At 49.4% G+C, this 21,386-nt stretch overlaps 8 protein-coding genes across 8 annotated transcripts; 5 read left to right on the top strand and 3 right to left on the bottom strand.

Annotated features, from left to right (window-relative positions):
* The first annotated feature begins 1,710 nt into the window (after window positions 1-1,710).
* BKA55DRAFT_97510 (uncharacterized protein) lies at window positions 1,711-5,652 on the top strand. Its single transcript, XM_046201703.1, has 2 exons — window positions 1,711-2,876; window positions 2,949-5,652. The coding sequence occupies exons 1-2, from the start codon at window positions 2,171-2,173 to the stop codon at window positions 5,333-5,335; spliced, it is 3,093 nt and encodes a 1,030-aa protein (XP_046046984.1). The 5' UTR covers window positions 1,711-2,170; the 3' UTR covers window positions 5,336-5,652.
* A 209-nt stretch (window positions 5,653-5,861) lies between these two features.
* BKA55DRAFT_516839 (Polymerase/histidinol phosphatase-like protein) lies at window positions 5,862-6,904 on the top strand (the record flags this gene model as incomplete). Its single annotated transcript, XM_046188123.1, has 3 exons — window positions 5,862-6,023; window positions 6,077-6,619; window positions 6,680-6,904. The coding sequence occupies 3 exons, from the start codon at window positions 5,862-5,864 to the stop codon at window positions 6,902-6,904; spliced, it is 930 nt and encodes a 309-aa protein (XP_046046985.1).
* Window positions 6,905-7,223: 319 nt separating this feature from the next.
* BKA55DRAFT_541750 (uncharacterized protein) lies at window positions 7,224-10,784 on the bottom strand (the record flags this gene model as incomplete). Its single annotated transcript, XM_046190408.1, has 2 exons — window positions 7,224-8,330; window positions 8,379-10,784. 2 exons carry the CDS (start codon window positions 10,782-10,784, stop codon window positions 7,224-7,226), a joined length of 3,513 nt encoding a protein of 1,170 aa, XP_046046986.1.
* A 2,318-nt stretch (window positions 10,785-13,102) lies between these two features.
* On the top strand, window positions 13,103-14,843 carry BKA55DRAFT_97530 (uncharacterized protein). The gene is made up of 4 exons (XM_046201704.1): window positions 13,103-13,886; window positions 13,942-14,203; window positions 14,254-14,360; window positions 14,410-14,843. The coding sequence occupies exons 1-4, from the start codon at window positions 13,556-13,558 to the stop codon at window positions 14,718-14,720; spliced, it is 1,011 nt and encodes a 336-aa protein (XP_046046987.1). The 5' UTR covers window positions 13,103-13,555; the 3' UTR covers window positions 14,721-14,843.
* Window positions 14,844-14,965: 122 nt separating this feature from the next.
* On the bottom strand, window positions 14,966-16,338 carry BKA55DRAFT_595920 (tRNA-guanine(15) transglycosylase-like protein; the record flags this gene model as incomplete). Its single annotated transcript, XM_046195874.1, has 3 exons — window positions 14,966-15,881; window positions 15,935-16,185; window positions 16,261-16,338. 3 exons carry the CDS (start codon window positions 16,336-16,338, stop codon window positions 14,966-14,968), a joined length of 1,245 nt encoding a protein of 414 aa, XP_046046988.1.
* A 237-nt stretch (window positions 16,339-16,575) lies between these two features.
* On the top strand, window positions 16,576-18,332 carry BKA55DRAFT_574951 (mitochondrial ribosomal protein MRP51). The gene has a single exon (XM_046193337.1). The coding sequence runs from the start codon at window positions 16,695-16,697 to the stop codon at window positions 18,126-18,128; it is 1,434 nt and encodes a 477-aa protein (XP_046046989.1). The 5' UTR covers window positions 16,576-16,694; the 3' UTR covers window positions 18,129-18,332.
* Window positions 18,333-18,545: 213 nt separating this feature from the next.
* On the top strand, window positions 18,546-19,107 carry BKA55DRAFT_595922 (ribosomal protein S17e; the record flags this gene model as incomplete). The annotated part of the gene is made up of 3 exons (XM_046195875.1): window positions 18,546-18,692; window positions 18,755-18,955; window positions 19,012-19,107. 3 exons carry the CDS (start codon window positions 18,546-18,548, stop codon window positions 19,105-19,107), a joined length of 444 nt encoding a protein of 147 aa, XP_046046990.1.
* A 237-nt stretch (window positions 19,108-19,344) lies between these two features.
* Window positions 19,345-20,540, bottom strand: BKA55DRAFT_97624 (Rtr1/RPAP2 family-domain-containing protein). Its single transcript, XM_046201705.1, has one exon. The coding sequence runs from the start codon at window positions 20,301-20,303 to the stop codon at window positions 19,497-19,499; it is 807 nt and encodes a 268-aa protein (XP_046046991.1). The 5' UTR covers window positions 20,304-20,540; the 3' UTR covers window positions 19,345-19,496.
* Between the last annotated feature and the right edge of the window lie 846 nt (window positions 20,541-21,386).

Below are 21,386 nucleotides of genomic sequence, written 5' to 3' on the forward strand. Positions count from 1 at the left end.
TCGTGGAGGAATTGAGTTGTTGATGTGTAAGAGGAGGGACGGCGAGGCAAGGGGATAAAGGGGAGAGGGTGAAAAGCTTGGCTATCTAGACAGGCGTTTCGGGACGGGATAGTAGACAATGAGAGCGGGTTCTGGATGATAGGTTACATGTCAACTTGTATATAACAGGACTATTTTAGGTGTGTTTGGTCCATGACTTGTATGCCTTTTATCATTTCTGAGGAGAGCGATGGGAAGCGGTGGTGTTCAGACTTTTCAAAACGTTAGAAACCAAAGAAATCCAATTAAAGAAAGAAAATGGATACTTGTGAATGATCTGTCTTTGTCAGGCTTCATCAAATGTTCGTATTGATATCTCCAAATATTTACTAGTCTGTCCCGCTTCATAGTAGCTTGAGCTCTCTCGATTAAACCTGACAATCATCCATGATCTTGCTTGCATATTTAGGCCATGTCACTACCCGTGATGCTCGTGATCCCCCTTTGGCGTGCAGCTTGCCAGGTTTGGTGTGCTGAGAGGTTACATCGTTGTCTAGATAAGGCTGATATGCCGAGTCTATTGCACACGGATTGCTCGGACGAGATGTTCTGCATGCTGATCACAGCCATTTTACGTGATCTCTGTCTAACGGAATGACCCTTGGCTAAGCTATACCTGGTGACGTACAACTTTATCGTTAATAGACTTTTCATGTGTAAATGAGCGTCTTTTAACGGAGCTTCTAAGACATTTGCAGCGGGCTTCCCGCATGTGGCGATTAACTTGTCAAAAGAGCAATTTCCCCTTGCATTAAACCCTGACGGTCGACCACGCTACGGCGACGGCGCCAACGGTGCGGCGCTCGGGGATGGGGGCCAAGGACAGGGGTTGATTAGACTCGATACTCAGTCTTGAGAGGCATTGTCTCTTTTTGGATTGAGGCTTGTCAAGCCAGGTCAGGTTGATTATCAAGATGAGTCCAGACTCATCATGTGCAAACCCTGTATCTCGCATGATATATCATATTCCCTGTCGAGGCCCTTTAGTCTTGTGTGGGCAGACTACGGAGATTTTTGCTCTCTTTTGTTCCTCTTGTCCCCTTTTACTAACTTGATAAATACTAGCAGCCCATTGCGTTCATCAAGAGTTCAGGGGCCGTCTGAGAATTTTGACGCGTGGCGTCGCAAGCTATTGAAAAAGCTATTAATGGTAAGAGAAGAAAAAACAAGAAAAAACAGGATGGCAGTCATAATGGACTCTTGGAGTTAAGAAAAAGCCAAGCGCCGGAGACAGTTGCATCTAAGAGTTCCAGACAAGAAGCGAAGCTAGCTTGGCTACTCCGTCTCCTCCTCTATGAGCCTGGGGTGTAGTGAGCTAAAATAAGAAGAGGGGAAATCAGACCAGTCTACGTATAGGTTTCGATTAATGATTTTCTTTCTCACGATGCGTCTGCAGGTACCGTAGTTAGATCAGGTAACGACGCGGTTATAACGGTGGACCAAAGTTTGATGGCGTAAGCCTTGGACGGTTGATTCAGTTGAAGATGGAGATGCCGAGCTGAGCTGAACTGAAAAGAACGATCAGATCAGTCTGCTAGTGAGTGTCAGCTTGTCTAATACTAGTTTGGCTCTATTCTGCTAGAGTAGCATTGCACTGCTCCTCTTGCACATGGCATGTAAGCTCTGGTTCTCAGATGGTGGAGGTGAGGGGCTCTTTCAGGGGTTGAGAGCAGTTTATGGACGAGGATTTAGAGACTATCGACCCAATATAGCACCAGAATGCGGCGCTTAAGTTGAATATGTAAATGCATTATTTGTCGTGAAGGTTGTGGCTGTAGCTTTTTGAGGGGAGGTAGTATTTGCATCCGTAGGTCGAAAGGATCTAGAGTGGCGTGGCGCGGCAACAACTATCCGATCTGGATTGACTGACGTTTACTCTTTCCTTTCCTCTGATATTTTGATGTATTCCTAATCTTCCTTCTTTACCTACCTTGTCCATTCTCTCGATTGATTAATATTCCACGCTCGTTTTGTACTGTCATTCGTTTCTTCATCTAATCATCATCCACTAATCACTGAATAACCTCACATCTCGAGGTTCACCATATGGATCATGTCTTGAGGCCTCTCGCCTAGCCTCTCTTACTCCTCTCTCTCTTTATAGGTCTTCAGTTACTTGCAGTGACAAAACATGGCAGCACCATGGAATTCCATGGGTATGCCGTCATCTGATGCCGATCACGACAAGATCGTCGTTGGACCCTACGACGACTCCAGATATACAGCATCATCGTCCGGCCTTAGTTATATCCGACATCCTTCTTCACAACCTACCAACTCTACAGCCCGTCTAATTCCTCAACCTCTTCTGTCGCCGCCCATCGCAAGGGTATCACCTGGTCCAAGAAGTCCTTCTAGTCCGCGCAGTCCAGCCAGTTTTCAATCTCTCAACAGTCCCTCGAGTCCTGGCTTTCCTCTCAGTCCTTTCTATCCGCCGAGTCCAGGCCCATTACAGAGGGGACAATTCCCCAATTCCCCTACCAGCGATGGCTTCAACTCGCCGCGCATGTCTGGCGCAACAGCCGCTACAGACCCTCGACTATCGACCAAGGCATCAAACATGATGGAGACGGTTCTGGAGACGCCTTACTTTGACACCCCGCCTCATACACCTGGATCGTGGGGCGATGCAAGCCGTGGAACCGATCATTTAGATGCTACAGAGATCCCTCTCAACAATGGCTGGAGACCTTGGTGGCTGCGCCGAAGAGTAACCAGCATATTCATTGGCGCGTCCATAATGCTGGCTGTAATTGGCGAGGTAGTGATGTGGTGGCTTTCCAATAATGAAGTTGATAGCAGCCTCAAGGGCCTGTGGACTTTTGGACCCGTTGTTGGTGAGTGATCGTCAGGATCCTTACTCTGTGTGGTTGGGATCTTCGTCCGTCTAAGTGCTCACATATATCAAGTCGTTTCTATTATGGCCATCCTTTGGGCACGAGTCGAAGCTCAAGCACTGCTTTATATGCCATGGATTGTTCTCGATCGCCGACCAACAACTGTTGACGAAACTCGCCGCAAGCAAGCTCACCGAACCATTCTACTCGACTATCCTAGCCTTGGGAGCTTTCAAGCATTAACTAAAGCATTTCGAAACCGCCACCATCTCGTTGTCGCATCTATCGCTATCAAGTTTCTCCTCCGTGCTCAGATCGTTCTTTCTACTGCCGTCTTTTATGCCGAAATTCATGTCGACAGCACTACCAGACTCCGAGCCAGGCTTGGCGTCCTTCACGCTATGGTTGGCGTCTTCCTTATCATCTCTGGTGTACTTCTTCCCATGTTGTACCATGCACCATCGCCTCGAGGTATTGCGCCTCGAGACCCTACTTCTCCAGCCGGCACTGCGGCACTTCTAACAAGCAGCCAGCAATTCCTCTCACGATTATCAGGTACTGGACATGCAGATATGAATGCTGTTGCTGGTAGGTTAGCAGGCTCATGGTATACGACAGAACTCACACAACCTGGACGTCGACCGGAGGAAATGTTCCAGCTGAGACAACATGGTGGAGGAAGTGGTGCCCTCGGCATGAACCCTTCCAACCGACCAGAGGAGGCCACTGGGACATATCAGCCATGGACACAAGGCACTCGAACCAAGCTTATCAGTATTGTTGTTTCTGTTGCGTTAATTGTTGGGATTTGTGTCCTTTATAACTTGAAGGGCAACGAAAATGGCCTAGAAGTCAATGATAACATGTTCATTGTTTGGACCTGCCTTCCAACCATAATCTTTGCCGCTCTCGCCATCTTCTGGACCCGAATCGATATAGACAACCGACGCCTTGCCCCTTTCTTGAAGCTCACCAACTCAAAATGCCGATTTCAGGAGTCTTTGGGGCTGACGTACATGAACGAGTTTGGTCTGCATACAGCTGGAAAGGCCATGAAAAACCAAGATTGGGCCGTTTTCCTTGCCAAATGCACTTCGATGCTTGGCTGGTTGATGCCAATCTTTACTGCAGGACTGTTTGCTGTTGCTCAGATGGCACAGAGGGCCAACCTTGAGCTTCGACCAGAGTCGCAGTTTATATCGACAACCAAGTCGTTGAGCACCGCCATGGACAGCGATACAATCGAGAATGTGCTCCTAAGAGAAACTCCCAAGTACCCGAGATGGACATGGGAGGATGTTGCTCTTCCAGCGGTTTCCCTTGTCGACCACCCAAGCGAGTGGCCACTTCCAAACACAGAGCTTGTGGCCAAAGTCCCGAGTCTCAGGGGCAAACTCACCTGCGAGACGATATCTCTGTATGGAGGTGAAGGTGTGGATTGGCAATGTGTACGGTTGGGAGGATCCACGAAGCAACCCATTTGTGGATCTGATCAATCTCGAACTGCACTTGTTGCGTCTTCATGCTCACAACTCTCTTCTAAATACTCCCTCAAGTATATTTGGGGTAGCTGTTCAGATGACGGCATGATTTCTGTCATGATGTGCAATCAATCAGTTGTCGGGGTTGATGTCTACACAACATTCCGCACTGAGGACCTGAACATCAACCTGAATGCTATTCCCATTGTGAATGCATCGAGTGAGACGCCATCAGATGTGACGGCGGATATCACGAGTGTTTATGAAACACTTAATAATGTTGGCGCTGATAACAAAACCATGAACGGTCTCGATGCATTCTTCCGTACCTTGGTGCTCTCGAGGTTACAAACAACTCTAGAGCGTATTGTGATGCCTGAGAGGCAGAATTCAGTTTCTCAAGCGATCCGCCAATTGCATGGAATCCTTGCTGCGCAGGCAATCAATAGTGACTTGATACGACGCCCCTTGTCATCTAAGCTTCGTGCTCGTGATGAATCTCAAACCGATATTCCAGCCTCGGTTGATTATGTTCTCCCGCGTCTGATGCAAGGAAGTGTGCAAACGTTTGTCCTCATTGGGTTACTAGGCTTTACGCTCGCATTCGGACTCCTTTCGCTACGTACGGCATCTCGTGGGACTCTGACCAAGAGCCCTGGTAGTATTGCCGCTCAAGCAAGCCTTCTTGCAGACTCAACCTTGTGGTGGCGCTTGCCAGACGGAGCAGAATGGATGGGAGATGACGATCTAGCGCGATGCCTTCGTCGAAGGACGTTCCATCTTGGATGGAGTAAGGGGGCCGCGGGGACCCGAAGCTACGGCATCGGCATCGTGCAGGACGAAGGAAAAGCAGCGAGACCACCAATGGTTTCACAAACAAGTGCTGATAACAGCGGAGGATTAGTGCCTGGGCGATATATTAGTATGGCGCCTGGGTTATACTCTTACGGGGATGTTGCGACATATGAAAAGTCGTGAAGTGATATCCTCGGCATGGATCTTGAATTACATAGTCTAAGTTAGTGGATTTCGGAATGCATGGCGTTAAAGGAAGCGATTGGTTGGAAATGAAGAACTTGGTATATCTACAATTGTACATGAACTTGTCAGAGCTTAAAAATGGGTGCATTATCTTGTCAATGTACAAGTTATCAGAGTACAGCCTCGTCGGGTTCTTTTGAGAAGGCGTCGGAAATGTCTTGGCAAGTAGTCATCGAGTATTCGTGCATGTGTGTGTTGAAAATAAGCCTATTTGAGTAACCAGAAACTGGGGAATTGTGGAGACTCTGCCCAACTTCAGCCATAGATTTATCAAGTTTGAAGCGTCTTGAAATTGATGAGTCTTTAAACTCAACCACTCGTTTACATGGTAACTCCTTGACGATGCCAATCTCAAGTTAAAAGTATTTTATGACCTGAGATTCGTGTCTCTTTTCCCCTTTCCCCCATCATCATCATCATCTCTCTCTCATCTTCACATCACAGTCTAATAGCCCAAAATATCATGGCGTTTACATTACACTCACACTCGGGCGAGTTCTGCCCCGGCCATGCCAAAGATCAACTCGAAGATATTGTCAAACATGCTATTTCTGTTGGTTACAAGACCATTGGATTCACAGAGCACATGCCTCGCTATGATTTACGCGATCTCTATCCCGAAGAGGTTTGTATCACCATATTTGGCTTACCAGTAATACACTGTCTGACACACTATAGCTTGATAACCCTCAAGCAGCTCTAGAAGCTCTTCCTCCTCGTCATGAAGCATATCTCATTGAAGCTCAACGCCTTCGGCACGAGTATGCTTCACAAATCCACATCCTCATTGGCTTCGAGGCTGAGTTCATCCGTCCAACATGCGCAGCACACGTTCGCAAACTAGCCGAGCATCCTATCATTGATTACTTCATCGGCTCAGTGCATTATGTTCACAACACTCCCATTGACTACAACAAGGAGATGTTCGCCACAGCTCGCGAAGCAAGCAGTCGCAAAACCGAAGAGTCGCTGTATGAGGATTACTACGATCTTCAGTACGAAATGCTCAAGGAGTTGCGCCCGCGCGTTGTAGGACACTTTGATCTCGTGCGGTTGATGAGCCAAGATCCAGCCCGGGATGTTCGGCAGTGGAAGGGTGTTTGGGAGCGCATTCTGCGAAATCTGGCTCTTGCGAGGGAGCAGGATGGATGGCTTGAGGTGAACAGCGCGGGACTGAGAAAGGGACTTGCTGAACCTTATCCTGGTAGGATAATTGCCGAGGTAAGTTGTACACCATCTCATCATGTGGGATATGCCCGGATAAAAGCTAACTAGTCACAGGAATGGATTAAGATGGGAGGAAAGTTCACTTTCTGCGATGACAGTCATGGCATTGCACAAGTTGCCACCAACTATGCTCGAACAGTCACTTATCTCGAGAGTCTGGGCGTTAAGGAGGTCTGGTGTCTTAAGAGAGCGCCTAATCCTGGCATGGAGGGAACGACAAGAGCAAACGTCGAGGAAGTCAGTGTTCCTCTGAGTGCGTTCCGTGAGAATTTCCCATAAAAGATACACGTGGTCAGGCTATTGGTTTAGAATAGAAAGCCATAAAGTCATAGATTAAACAGGACTAGAACTATAGAGCAAGACGAGAAGAGGTCTGATCCAGAAGGAAGAGGAATAGGGTATCGCGAAGAAGACTATACATCCAGGCATAAGAAGGATGTGTTGTAAAGCTCTGATAGAAAAAGAAACACCATGGCGACAAAATCGGGTACCAACTCTCACTTGCATCTTCTTTCCCAAGGTGTGCTGTGACAGATCCGACGGCCAGCTATCCATATGTCAGAAGATCAAAGTGCCTGTAATAGAAATATCATCATCTTTAATACTGAGGCGTCTCGGGAATCTCCTCGATAGACCTGGGCGGGTTTGGCTCTGGCTTAACACCCTGCTCTGCGGCCTGGGGCTCACTGGCTCCCTGCCCGGGCCGAGGGGCAAAAGGAATACCGGAAGTGTATTGGAAGAGATTGCTCTTCTTGGCAGGGCTAGGCGTTGCGACAGGCGTCTGCTCAGAAGGAGTTGGTACGTTAGGTGGAAGCCACTTTAAAGGCTCGCTCTGAGCGACGGGCTCAGGCGCAGGGCCTTCGGGTTGGTAAGGAACGAAAATATCGTCTGCATCCGTGCTAGGGTGCACGGAAACAGAGGGAATAGCAGGAGAACTCAGAGGAGGAGACACCAGCTGAGTGACAGGCGCAGTAGACTCAAAAGCGTATTGCTCTTGTGAGGGAGACATAATTCTGCTTGAAGAGGCAGTGGTAGGTGGTGAAGGGATACGGGCATTGCCCGGTGCAGGTTGAGTAGGAGAGATATCTTGCGCCTCGGTAGGAACAGCAATAGAGGCTTGGTCGTGGTTAGTGGCGCTTGACGAGCGCTGGGCACTAGAGGATGCTGTCGCAGGCTTCTGAGCTTCAGGCTTGCAAGTAATAGAAGATTCCTTGCCCTTAGCTTTCTCGGCCTCAAGACGAGCTCGTTCTTTAGCGTCCTTCTGGGACTGAGTGATCAAGTTGATGCGAATCTTCTTCATACCCGAGGTGATGCTGTCAATATCATCGCCGCCTGTGCTAGATGCACCGTCTTTCTTCGAAGCCTTGGCCGGCGACTTGGCTTTCTGTGTAGCTGTGGCAGGTCGCGAAGGACCAGCGGCAGTAGTAGCTTTCTTGGTACCCCGGGGTGCTCTTGTTGCAGTCTCCTTGCGGGGGGCCGTGGGATTCCTTGCCTTCTTGACTGGAGGATTGTTGCTGGCAACGGATTTCGTATTCATGGGTGAGTTAGGGACTGTACGAGCATGCTCCACCACCTCAGGCCGATCTGCTTCGCCCGGTGATACGTCTCTTGTGAGGGATGCCGGAATCTCACTAAGACGTCGACTGGTCCTCCTCACTGCCGGTTCACCGCTGTTGGTCCTCGAGGGAACACCGCGAGCAACCGCCTTTGAAGAAGTTAGCTCTGCTGCATTACACGACAGTTTATAACTAACCTTGTCCGAAGAGATGGGAGCAGCGCCCATTGTTCTTCTGCGGCTTGTGGACGCCTTTTCAGTAGTTGGCTCGGAAGGAGGTGCTGCCTTGGCTCGTCTCTCACGTAGAGACATGCGTGAGGTTGGACGCGAAGAAGGGGCAGCGGGAGGATTGGGATCAATACCCATGAGTATCGATTGGCGATCTCGCCTCGCCTTGCTTGCCTCTGCGTTCAGATCCTCAGGCTTACAGCTATCAGTTTGGCGCGTAGAAGGGATAAGAAGCTTGTTGAGTTCATGAGCCGCAATTGCCCAAGGAACTTCTGGCGGAGGTGGTGATGGAGGCCTGGTCATAGACGCACCCAAGTTGGACAAACTACGTCGCATCTTAATGGGATCTGAGACCTTAGCAGTTGATGCCTGTGTTGGTGAAAAGTAGGTTGGGAGGGTAGCGCTCTGCGGCTTCTTGGCCGGACCATTTGGAGCCTCCATCAAAGCCTCGAGCTCATCCAGATGAGAAGGCGACCACCATGATGGGTCGTAAGCATGAACGGAGTCCAATGACGGCTTTTGCTCGAAACTGTATGACATTTCTCCTGAAAGGGATCCGATCTTCTGTCCCATCTCCACACCAAGACGGCCAACGTTGTCTGGTTCTTGAGCGTAAGTTTGATCTCCAGCCAGTCCACTAAGATGACTTAGGATACCTGAGCACAAAGCTCGGTCGCTATAGCCACCTTCTAGCACACTGATAACTCGACCATCAACGTGAAGGCCCTCTTCAGCTGCCAATTTGACGACATCCTGGGCAATACGGGCATAAAATTCGGTCGGCACGTTAACCTTGTGACGCTGCATTCCCGCGCTCTCCCATTCACTGGCATCAAAGCCAGCAGAGAAGAAGACGGCAGCTTTTGGAGGCAAGTTTGAATCTCTCAATCGGTCCGCCTGGTTCCTGAGGTAGTTTCTAACCTTGTCCAAGAGGACAATATACCTGGTCTCATAGAGTTTCCAGAATTCTTCCTCGGACTTCCAAGGTTCCAGATGAACATTCCAAACTGTTTGTCCGTGTGCATTGTCGATACAGATACTGGCGCTCCTAACCTTTTCTTCATCGCCCATTTCACAGGGATACGAGTTGATATCATGCAAGCTAAAGTAGCCAATTGAGGACTTCTTCCATGCTGCAGCATTCTTGGCAGCATTGTTTCCTCGAGAATTGTGCTGCCATGTAATGGCTTGAGAACCATCGCCGTGGTGAAGATCAAAGTCAATGATAGCAGCATGCGTGAGCCCGTGGTTGAGAGCTGCATGCATGATACCAACATGAACATTGTTGACCCAACAGAAACCAGAAGGGTAGGAGGCAGAACAATGATGACCTGGAGGTCGTACGCCAACAAATGCCCGCTGAGGCCCGGAACCAAAAACAGTGTCGATGGCTTCGCAAACAGCTCCCAGAGCACCTTCCATGGCGTTCAGAGACTCTGAGCAAAGGTAGAGATCACCTTCGTGAAATTTGTCAGCTTTCTCGGCACCTCTGTTCATCTGTGGCCTCTGCAGCTCCTTTCCCCCCATTGCAAGCTTTGATTCGGCTGCATCGCACATCATCTTAAGCTCTTCCATCCATTTTGTCCCATGCACATTAACTACAGCTGGTGACAAAAGAGAAAGTCTACGCTCCGTCTTATGAATCCGGAATGGGATGCCATGAATGTCCTCGGCCTCTCTCTTTGGGTGAAGTGGATATTCGCCTTCAGAGTGTCTGCCACCCAAGCGAACATACGCTGCAGATATACCCAACACAGCAGCCCTTATTCTTTCTGGACGTTCCACGATAGTACTGAGAGCGGCACGAGAAGTTCGGGGTCGGGAGAAGCGATGTCCATAGACGGCATCGTTTAGCACTACGATCATCTGTGTTGGGCAAGTGGATGTTGCGCCATGATGCGCCTGCAGCTCGTCGCTCAAGTTGTCATGTGCAATGGAAACCGCAGTTGGTCGAGGTTTCTCCAGCACAGGGGGGTTAGATGATAGAGGCGACTTGGCCTGAGTTGGTGATATGTGATGCACCACACTGGAACGTCTCGAAGGGGTCGAACCGGGCCCGATACCGTTAGATGAGCGCAACGAGTTCATAGAAGCCTTTCGTAGTAGAGTAGGTGTGTCCCGAGAAGCATCGCGGCTTTGTGACGGACTTCGGGACAGAGCCCGAGCATTTGGCGCAGGCGACTGCGACGTGCGACGACCCGATGGACGGAAGGGAGACGCTGGTTCGGAGGAGAGGCGGGACGGAGCTCGGCCGGGCGAAGTGGAGATAGAGAGTTGGTTCAAAGACTGAGTCAAGTCGTCATGTTCGGGTTGTCTGAGGTTCCGTGCGGAAGACTGCCGCCGAACCGACAGCGATGGGCGGTTTGGCGAAGCCATGAGGCTGAAGTCGACGGATGAGGAATATCGATAAGACGAAATGGTACGAAACAAAGAGTAGCGGGGTTGATCAAGGTAGTGGAGGTAAGTAAGTTATGGGGCAAAGACAAGAAAAAGTCAGAGCCAAATGGCCCTTTGGTCGCCTTTGGAATAGCTCCAGCTGCAGGTCCTCTAAGGCTTGTGCTTGGACTTGGGCTTGAACCTTTTTGTGATCGAGATGTGGATGTCGGTGTGTGACGTCTTTGCCCTTTGTTCAGGGACCAGATCGCGTCTGGAGTAACGCGTTAGGGTCACGTGTTTGGAGTTTATGACGCTGCTGTGTTTTGGAGACTACCGCATTAGGCGTGCTAGTAAATAACAGTGAGCTACTCCGTACAGTTTGGAGGGGTTCACGTCGTTTATAAGAAATGGAGTAGACAACTGAGCGAGATTGTATCTTGTTATAGCGACATTAAGGAGAAATTTATTGGGTCTTTAAACCCACAACAAAAGTCTATCGTGAGTGGTATATAAAATGAGAACGTCCAGAATACAGGTAGGTATCCGTAGTTACGGTAACAGTTCATCAACTCCTGAATGTTTGTCGCACAGAGCGGCAGCAAGCTTCTCAAGTTCCGGCTGCTGAAAGGTCTCTTACTATAAGATCGTAAGAAGAGAGGATATTTCTCAACGTCTAGATTAATAATACGATCTATATAATATATAGTGATTTACATATTGCAGATGTCAAAATCTCATAGTAGCCGTGGTATACCCAAGATCGGTAAACCGCGAATAAACAAAGGGGTTATATCCGTACATTGTTGGTTTCTTTCTGTTGCATGTGGTCAGACTGTTGGTTCGGAAGCACTGAAAGATCAGATAAATTAAAGTCAGCGGTAAGTTACCTACCAGATCTTGATCGAAACTTATCAATATGCTTGATTCCATTACCGGCTGAATATCCAACAAACAATACAGCTCATTGTCTCTCATCCCCAGTATTTGGAGTCAACGGCCTAAGAATACGAGATCAAATGGTTGCCAATGACACAATCTCACAGACACCGTTAAAACAGAAAGCACTTTGCCGTTCTGTCGGCCAAGTCTAGAATCACGGCTATAAGGATCATGTATGCACTCAAGCCCAAGCCCAGAGTGACATGGATGCGTTGACCCAAGCTCAACTGAGTAACCTGGGCGAGCAAGAAACGAAACGTTGGACTCACCGCTAACAAACAGTGAGTTTTTTCCAGTCACGGAAATTCATTTCTTCTTCAATCAAGGTCCCTCGTGGCCCTCGACAACTGGACCCCTCACATTTAAAATGACCCCAGTCCCAATCGCCCCATGTTGCCGAGACATTTCTGGTCCACTATCGACGGTCCTGTCTCTTTCGCTAGGCTAGGCTGACTTGAACCTGGCATGACTTTGTTTCCGCTTGGTCGGGCGTTTTGAAGGATGCGCTACTACGCTGGGGTGCGGATGAAAGCCGCTGTTTGTCTCTTCTCATCCGAACTTGTAGACATGATGATATTGAGGGGACAGCTGAACTTGAGAAGAGATGCCGATAACTCAGATTAGGCTTCAATAGATTAAATTGAGAGTGACAAGTAACCGCATCTAATCTAAAAATGAGCTCCGAGTATCCGTATTAGTTGTTAGTGGTCAGCAGCAAAATGAGCTCTAAAATAAACTTCCCGTTATGACTAAATGGTTAAATAAATACCTTGCATCACAAACAGGGCTGAGTGATTTGCGAGGTCTTGTCTATCCATACCAGCTTCAGGTCGAGGAATTTCTTCACTGGATCTATGACATATGTTGGTATGAAGCTGAAGCTTTGAATCTAGATCAAGGCTGGTCGTCGAATATCCTCCTTTGATCAAGCCACCGAGTAATAGCACGTACTTCTCGATATTGATGCTAACGATGCAGCCATAATCTGCACATCGGCAGGGGCGTCCACCCTCTATCCAACGACGTGCTCACAAAAACGCCAAAGATGCTGTGCGATGCGGGCCCCTTATGCTCCTCTCTTTTTCTGCGAGGAGACACAGCATTAGCAAATTGATACCCTTGATTTGCCAAGCCTGCGGATTTAATACATCGTTTACGTCTGCCCAGACAATGCGAGCGGAAAACGGCATTGCAATCTCTCCCAGACTCTCATCGTCCTGACTTTCAACGTTCTTGGGTGGACAAGCTGGGGTCTTTTTGCTGGGGCCACCTGAAGCCCTTGCAAAGCCTTGTCGATTTTATCTGGGTTAGCTCAGAGAACATCTCAACCCGAGTGGCTTTTTCCTCCACTCCTCTTTCGTGAATCGTCCCCAGTTGCAGGGCACTCCTGGTCTGCCTCCATCGTCCGTCCCGTTGTAACTCTGTGTCTAAGAGGCGACGGACTTTAACCACCAGATTTCTGCATGCAATTCCAAGAGATCCTGCTAATCACATCTCAGCCGCACCATGGCGCACTTGCTAATTGGTCATATTGGCCCCAGAACACCTGGAGACTCTGCCTCGTGGCTGCGTGAAGCCCGGAGCTAGCTCATCACCCTGTCCGCAAGCTTCCTAGCGTCATGTGTGTCTGGAGTCCATGTTTGGCGTCGTGAATAAATTCCCGACTGTTGGCCCTCCACTCCCCGAGGATTGCTTTTTGAAGGAATTGGTGTTTTTCGCTCATATTCATCTGTAGAAGTGACTGTCTTGCCTGGACTTGACTCCGACCCCTAGCATTGACTCAAGATATTCGACTTTCACCAGTTTCATACCTCGAATACCCAATTTTCACAATGAAGGGCGCTGTTCTCTCCGTCCTGGCCAGCGGTGCCGCTGCTCAGATCACATCGATGCCTTTTGCTGCCCTCGGTTTGGGTCCTCATGTCTTCCAAAACAACGCCGTCAACCCTAGCGACCCCGAATACTCGACCTGCCAGCAAGCTGTTGGAATTGTCCAGGACTGTGTTTCTTCTGTCGGTGGTCTCGACGCTGCTGCGACTGCTGATCCTTCAGCCCTCGTTGCTTGCGCATGCTGTGATGGACGCAGCAACGCTGCTCCTCTTTACTCAGTCTGCTCCAACTACCTCGAGGATGAGGCTCCCGAGAACACCTCTCAATACGAAGGTGAGTTTTCCTTCTAGTCACGAAGAGAGGGAAATGTTCTAACAAGCTGTTTTAGCTTATGGTACTCTGTATAGCGCTTGCAGATTGAACGCCAGGTGTACCGGCGGTTCTGGTGGCAGTGGTGGTTCTGCCAGCGGTAGCAGTCCTACAGCAACTTCAGATGATGAAGATCTCTCTACCATCACCTCCGCCACCAGCCCTGCTGAGCAGACCTACGCTGCAGCCTGTTTATACATGCTCGACATCTTCACCTCTTGCACAGCTGAGGATCGTCAATTCACTGAGCTTCCTCCCAGGGAGCAGGCCGAGTGCTACTGGTAAGTCACTCACTAGCACGGCAAATTGACCTGGACTGACATTTTATAAGCTGCCGTGGTTCTGGTTCCCGCCGAACCTGGACCGATGAGCTTGACAAGTATGCTTCCACTTGTGCTGACTGGGCACGAACTGGCGAGCCCAAGACCGCCTACTCTGGTATGTGTCTCACTTGAAACGATCCGAGCCTAGACTAACCCAACAATAGTCGCCAAGAACCTTGCTACATTCTGCGACCGCTTCGACGACGTCTGCTCCCCCTCTGTCACTCGCACTCAAGACTCTGGGTCCAGCGAGACCGACGAGGCCAACACCACCGAGGACTCCGGCTCCCGCCAGACTGGAGCCTCCGGTGGCGACGACAACGATGCCTCCACTAGCGAGCAGAACGTGGTCCCCGTCACAGTCACAGTTCCTGCTCAGCCTTCCAGCACCGACAGCGGTAACAGCGCTTCCTCCGCTCGTGTTGGCTTCGGTGCTGTCCTCGCTGCCGTTGCTGCTCTGGCTATTGCTCTGTAAGAGCTGTCATGACGATTGAACCGAGAAGCGATGTAGTTTATTAATGAGTTTCCGTTTCCGAGAAGACGTGTTGGATCTAACGACTTATCTGGGTTATTTAATGAAATGCTGTAGGGGAACTCGTGGACAATTCGCAGTCTTATCAGGATATCCTTGTTGGCATTTGAAACGCCTTCGTATATAGAATCTTATTCGTTATCCATAATCAACTTTTTACCAACGCCTCTTGATTGCCGCATATGCTTCTATTCCGATGTTAAATCGATGTTGACCCCCTTCAATGCTCCAACTGCCCATTCGGGATACTCTGTTTTATCAGCATAAAGCCAAGCAAAGAACTGTCGCACGAATGCAGGGAATCGATCCTCCATAATGGCCTCCCTTATTTGTCGCATAAGGTTCAGTTGATAATAGACGTTGTGAATGGTCAGTAAGTGCGCCGCTACTGTCTCTTTTGAGGCGTTGTGGTGGACAAATGCCCGAGTGACACCCATCCCTCCTTCAGCGGTTGACTTGCAGACCATGCAGTTGCAACCCTCCTCGACAGGTCCGAAATCAGTAGCGAATTTCTTGTTACGGATGTTCAAGACGCCATGTTTTGTGACTGCATTGCCAAATCGGGCTGTTCTTGTTGGCCACACACAATCGAACATGTCGGCTCCCAACGCCACGCTCACGACCAGATCTTCAGGGTAGCCAATGCCCATAACGTATCGCGGCTTCAGATCAGGGAGCAGTTCTGTGCAAGCTGCTACAACTCTGCAGTAATCAGCCTTGGCCTCACCACCACTTAATCCACCAATGGCGATGCCTGGGGTATCACGAGCCAACATCTCGCGACAGCATTCTCGTCGCATATCGAGATCGAGGCCTCCTTGGATAATGCAGAAGAGATTCTGTGATTCGGGTTTCTTGTGAGCTGCGATGCATCGATCTAACCATCGCACACTTCGTTCCATGGCCTCGCGCATACGTGCTTTGTCAGGAGATGTTGTAACAAGCACATCGTCCAGCTGCATCATGATATCGCTGCCAATACTGTTTTGCAGTGACATGGAATGCTCCGGTGTAAGTAGCATGGGTGTTCCGTCATGAGGGCTCAGAAACTCAACACCTTTCTCAGTGATAGTTGCAAGTTTCAACAAACTGACCATTTGAAATCTATAAGTCAATGTTAGTCTGGCACATTCTCATCAACATAGAGAAAAGCTTGCCCTCCGCTGTCAGTCAGAATGTTGTGGTTCCATCCTTGAAGTTTATGCGCTCCACCTATCGCATCCAAGACCTCTTGTCCTGGTTTCAAGCCGAGGTGGTATGTGTTGTTCAGACATAACCGACAGCCAGTCTCTTCAAGCTGTTCAGGAGTAATGCCCTTCAGAGACGCCTGAGTTGCGACAGGCATGAACATAGGAAGTTGTACGACGCCATGAGGAAGAGTCAATATTGATGCCCGAGCTCTTGTTGTCTACGTCGAAATATGTATATTAGCCTTAGACCCTTCAACCCTGGCTTCAACGGCTAAATGAAGCCATCACCAAACTGTAAGACTCACGGAGCATTTTGCAACAAGCTCGTGCGTCAAGGCAGGTGACTTGTAAATGTTTGATGATGACGCCATCCTCTTGATAGCTTGCATCTGCTTTATCCTAAAGCGTATCACGATGAGAGAAGGAAAATGACAAACGCTTTTCTCCTCTCCGTCGTGTTAGTCGCTTGACTGGGTTTTTTTTATAAAATGGAAGTTGCATCCATGAGAGACAGGGTTTCAGTGGGGCTTAGTGCTATCACAAGAAGATCGAAGCGCTGAGCTGATTGGCCAATGAGACACTTTCCGGGCCATCATCGGTAGATTCCGCCCAAGCTTCAACCTCCAGCGAATTTTCGTCGACTTCAGCTATACGCCTGGGTACTGCCCGTCACGAAGATACCAGGACGGCAAGCCAATTCAGCTCACCAAACGGTCTCTGAGTCGAAATGGGGGGTCGCGCTGTTTCGCCCGGAGGGGCATTGTTGAGATCTTCTCGACTCTTCTCCCTCCCCAAGCCATTGCCCGAGCCTCAGTCGACAAACTTGCACATTGGCGATCACAAGTCTCCCACGATGACACGACAATACCCGCAGTACCAATCCATCACATCTCCTCTTTCGTCTCGGGAAAAGGGTGACTGGGGCTTCAAGCGACCATTTCCTCTCAAGTCCACCCTAACGACCTCAACACCCCTGATCCGAGTCAGCCAGGTCGATTCTATCGAAAACGTTACCGACTTCGCTTCTGCTGCCGACCATACCCTTTCTCTTGAGAAGTTCCAGGAAATGCGCATTCCCCTTTCGATCCCCAAAGGAAACGAGAGAAGTGGCATATCTGTGAGGAATGATGCCTGGCGAAAATCCGTCTTTGAGGAGGACCTTGATTTTACTGAGTATCGCAAAGGACGAATTGATGACAAGCGATGGAAGTTCCAGGGACCGTGGCTGGCTAGGATGACTGAGGGTGACTTCCTCGGATATCTCAACAAGAACGTACGACCTAAGCGAGCTCAGTTCAGGCAACTGCTCAAAGAGAGACTTGCTGAATCTCTAAACTCCAAACGAGCCACGGCTGCCATGGAGCAGGGTAACACCGCGCCAGCCAAGATCTACCCTTCAGACATCACCGAGGATCAGTTCACGGACTATGTGCGGTCTTTGCGAAGTGACCGTGCTACACTGTACGGCCTAGTTTCCAAGTTCCTTGACCTTGCTCCTCTTGGCCAGCCTGTTGGCATTATCCAGACCTTCCTCGCCGGCGGAGAGAATGCGGCTGCTGAGAGTCCTTACGGAAAGTCTGGACCTCCTCCTAGCCACCCCTCTGCTGGTATTAGTTATCTGAGGACAAACTCCTATATGGAGAACCATCCTGTCTACGGACCTCAAAAGCAGCGCACTCCTACGCTCGCTCGAGTAGTTTACCCCAGGCAAGGCCCCTCACCTGCCAAACTTGGTGTTGGTGGTTTTGTGGCCGACTCCCCTCCAGGAGACAATGAGTTCAATACCAGAGACTCCCGTCACAGGGTTTCGGCGAACAAGAAGATGCTTACTGGTATTACACATCTTGACACAACAACCTTTGGTGGTGCCAAGGCATATGTCAGCCCTGAGACTGCAACAGTCGACCCTAGTGGAAAGGTCGTACTGCAACTCCGAGAAGCCAACACTGAGGCCCAACTTGTTGCTCGAGAAGCTCAGGGCCGTGCAAAAGTGTACAATGCGACAAAGCAAACACTCAAGAAAACGAGCGACGAAGCTGATCCCTGGCGAACCGAGCGTGTTGCCGATGAGCTTATTGGTAATGACACTGCTTCTTCACCCGAAAATGATTCTGTGAGCAGCTCCAAAAACTACGGTCTTGATAACGACAACAAGCAATAAAGTACATGAGTTAAGGATGAGGGCTGAAGCAATGTATATCGATGCCATTTATTTTCTCTGATGTTTAGAGGAGATATGTACCAAACAACTGTACAAATAGAATTGAAGCAATTACCCAATCTAGGATCTGTCTGTCCTGAGAGACTCATAATAGCTTCAATGGATGTTAATGAAAATGGACTCGAGCTTGCATCAATGCATAACATTTCTATAACCAATTATGTAGCAGCTCCGCTTACCTCAGGTCCATTAGCTAAGCGGAAATGATTCGCTACGTACACACGTGATTCGAGCCCTAAATCGAAGAAGGAGCGACCCCACCCACTCAACACCAAAATTCTAGCTGTAGCGGAATTCTCATACCAGCGACTTTCTTCAAAGCTATCCCCCAACGTCCAACAGTCCAATACCGCCAAAATGGGTCGCGTTCGCACCAAGACTGTCAAGAAGTCCGCCAAGGTCATCATTGAGCGTTACTACCCCAAGCTCACCCTGGACTTCGAGACCAACAAGCGTATCTGTGATGAGATCGCTATCATTGCTTCCAAGCGCCTCCGCAACAAGGTTAGAAATACCAGCTAGACGAAATGCGACCGAGGACAGCGACTGATTGAGGATCATTATAGATTGCCGGCTACACCACCCACTTGATGAAGCGAATTCAGCGTGGACCCGTCCGCGGTATCTCCTTCAAGCTTCAGGAGGAGGAGCGTGAGCGCAAGGATCAATACGTTCCTGAGGTCTCTGCTCTGGACTTCACCCAGAACTCCGAGAGCGGCCAGCTCGACGTCGATGGCGAGACCAAGGACCTCCTCAAGCACCTTGGCGTATGTACCCCTACGAAATCTGAACAAACCGGACGAGATATTAACATTACATGCAGTTCGAGTCTATTCCCGTCAACGTCATCCCCGTCACTCAGCAGCAGGTTCCCGAGCGTGGTGGACGACGATACGGCGACCGCCCTCGCCGCGACTAAAAAATTGGTATTTGGGATTATTATGATGGGTGTCTGGCATTTACAGGGTTTCACTACTTGGCGTCTTAGGACAGTGAGTGCATAGGTCTCAAAGAAAGATCTTTCGACCCCCCAAGGTGTCGCCGATTCTCTGGATATCTCTAGAGATGACGCTTGATCGCCAATTACTCTCCTTGCTTCTGTGAATATGACCTTGCCCAAGGCCAGTTCGCACGTTTCAGGAACTGAGCCGAGGGACTGTGATGCTGTTGTCTACATTAATGGGACCAGTATTTGCCGGCGTTTTGATGGGGTATCTTCCTATCCTTATTATGACCCTGCTTATGATACATGAGTCGCCAACGCTTATCGTACGAATAAATGCTACGAACACCCAAGACATGATTTTGTTACTCCTTTTTCTTATCCTCCAGGTTGAGTTTTGTTCTGTAACCCTCAACAAGCAAATGTTCGTCATCGTAGACTTCGGGCTTGTCAGACGCAGTGGATGGCGCTTTAGGATCATTCTCCTTCAGTGTGATATTCATCTTCTTGCTCTTGCTCCGCGATGCATCTGGTTCGCCTCGCTCGAGAGCAAGAGCGGACTCATCTCGAGCTGCTTGTCTTTGCTCTTCGAGCTTCAGCTGACCAAGCTCTCGGGCAGCCCGGTCGACCTCTGTTTCCTTCGATTTGTCCTCGTCGAGTAAATCGATCTCAATATCTGGGATACCTGCCCGCTCCCAGGCAGCTGTCTCGTTCAGCTGCACCTTGACGTAAAGAGCGCGACGGGCGCATTGGTTGGAGCACCATTTTTCTAGGTCCTCGCGCTTCATGATATTTCCGTTGGAAATCTTCCACTGGCCTCCAGGACCCGTATTCCGTCGTGGTCGCGGGCAGAGGGTGTAGCCGCAAAGCTCGTTCACATTGCGCTCGATAACGAGGTCGTCGTAATCTGAAGGTTGGAAGAGTCGCACATGAGCCTTGAAGTCGGCGACATCGGATGGAGAAGGGTTGGAGGCATTGTGAGGTGGTTCGCGGACGAGAGGGTATTCAGAGAGGAGGACCAAGCTGTCGAGAATTTCTGCTTCAAGGTCTTTACGATGCTGGATGATCTTGGCATGCTCTATGGCGATTTCTCTAGGGTCGGCATTTCGTTCTTTGATAGACTTGGGCTTCTTGAGAATACCCTTTGGGGGTTGTTTTGACGTTGAGGCCATGGTGAATGGGTAGTATGGTCTTGAGAAAAGGATGTGTAATATTGATCCCAACTCAACTCGAATTTGGAGCTCAGAAAGATCCAGAAATGGCCCCGCAACCTCTGCTAGCTTCTGTTTTACAAGTGGCAATCCACTGAAGGAGGGGAGACTGTCAGAAGAACGATTGGACCTTATTGACTGATGACAAAATAATGAATACAGGCTAGTACCTGAGAATAGTCAGGCAGTGAATGTTTTTATGATGGCCTCAGGACCTCGAAAGGTCCAATGAACCAACCAATCAAACAAGAATCAAGTCTCTCCATCATGGATGGATGATGCACAGTCCAGTCAGTCATTTTATTTTTATTTTTTCATCTGGTTACGTTTATATGACAGAAACGGTATAAGCAATGGGTTTCAAAGTATGACAGGCCAGTGTTTGTTCGTGCTTGATACAACGCATGGACAATTGGTTGTTTTAGAAGCCCAGCCAGTGTTTCTGCTGGCCCATGTTGTCATGCCTTGAGCTTTCGTTTCGGGCTGTTCGGCCATAGTAAGAGATACCTAACGTACGACCCCGCGAATTAAAGATAAAGCGCAATGCGATGCCAATGCACCAAAATTCAACTCATGATTGCTTCCCCGATTTTATAGGCTCTGTTGCCTGTCTTACATCACTGTCATTCACTACCTAAAGAAACGTAAGTCTTATCGTGATAGTCATGGCCGACCATCATCGGAACTAGGCATCAACCGACTATAACTGAACTGGAAACTTCCCTTCCACTAAACTGGAAGTACCATTGTCCACGCGCCTAACACTTTTAGCCGTGAGATGGACGGAGTGACGGGCTCATAGCGCTGACGTCGACAAACGCCCCAGCTCCAGGCCTATGCTTTCCAGGGCTCTCATGTGCTCCGCTAAACACCACCCGCCTCCTTGCAACCTGCATCTCATCTCTCTCATGCTTTTCCTCTTGAGGATCCAAGCATCCATTCCCACTTAATACTTCCTATCGCATATTAAAAACCGAGCAATCGCCTTCCTACATAGACTGCGCCTTCAAACAACGCATCACTATATCCTCCCCCGCCTCACTT

The sequence above is a fragment of the Fusarium redolens genome, assembly GCF_020744475.1.
Source record: "Fusarium redolens strain MPI-CAGE-AT-0023 chromosome Unknown BKA55scaffold_12, whole genome shotgun sequence".
Taxonomy (NCBI): domain Eukaryota; kingdom Fungi; phylum Ascomycota; class Sordariomycetes; order Hypocreales; family Nectriaceae; genus Fusarium; species Fusarium redolens.

What these genes read in the sequence shown, in the direction of transcription:
- BKA55DRAFT_97530 (XM_046201704.1), top strand. Translation starts at nt 13,556, where the DNA reads ATGAAGGGCGCTGTTCTCTCCGTCCTGGCCAGCGGTGCCGCTGCTCAG. An exon ending in GAACACCTCTCAATACGAAG is followed by an intron (nt 13,887 to 13,941) that starts GTGAGTTTTCCT and finishes AAGCTGTTTTAG; the next exon opens with CTTATGGTACTCTGTATAGC. An exon ending in GAGCAGGCCGAGTGCTACTG is followed by an intron (nt 14,204 to 14,253) that starts GTAAGTCACTCA and finishes ACATTTTATAAG; the next exon opens with CTGCCGTGGTTCTGGTTCCC.
- BKA55DRAFT_97624 (XM_046201705.1), bottom strand. Translation starts at nt 20,303, where the DNA reads ATGGCCTCAACGTCAAAACAACCCCCAAAGGGTATTCTCAAGAAGCCC.
- BKA55DRAFT_97510 (XM_046201703.1), top strand. Translation starts at nt 2,171, where the DNA reads ATGGCAGCACCATGGAATTCCATGGGTATGCCGTCATCTGATGCCGAT. An exon ending in GACTTTTGGACCCGTTGTTG is followed by an intron (nt 2,877 to 2,948) that starts GTGAGTGATCGT and finishes ACATATATCAAG; the next exon opens with TCGTTTCTATTATGGCCATC.
- BKA55DRAFT_574951 (XM_046193337.1), top strand. Translation starts at nt 16,695, where the DNA reads ATGGGGGGTCGCGCTGTTTCGCCCGGAGGGGCATTGTTGAGATCTTCT.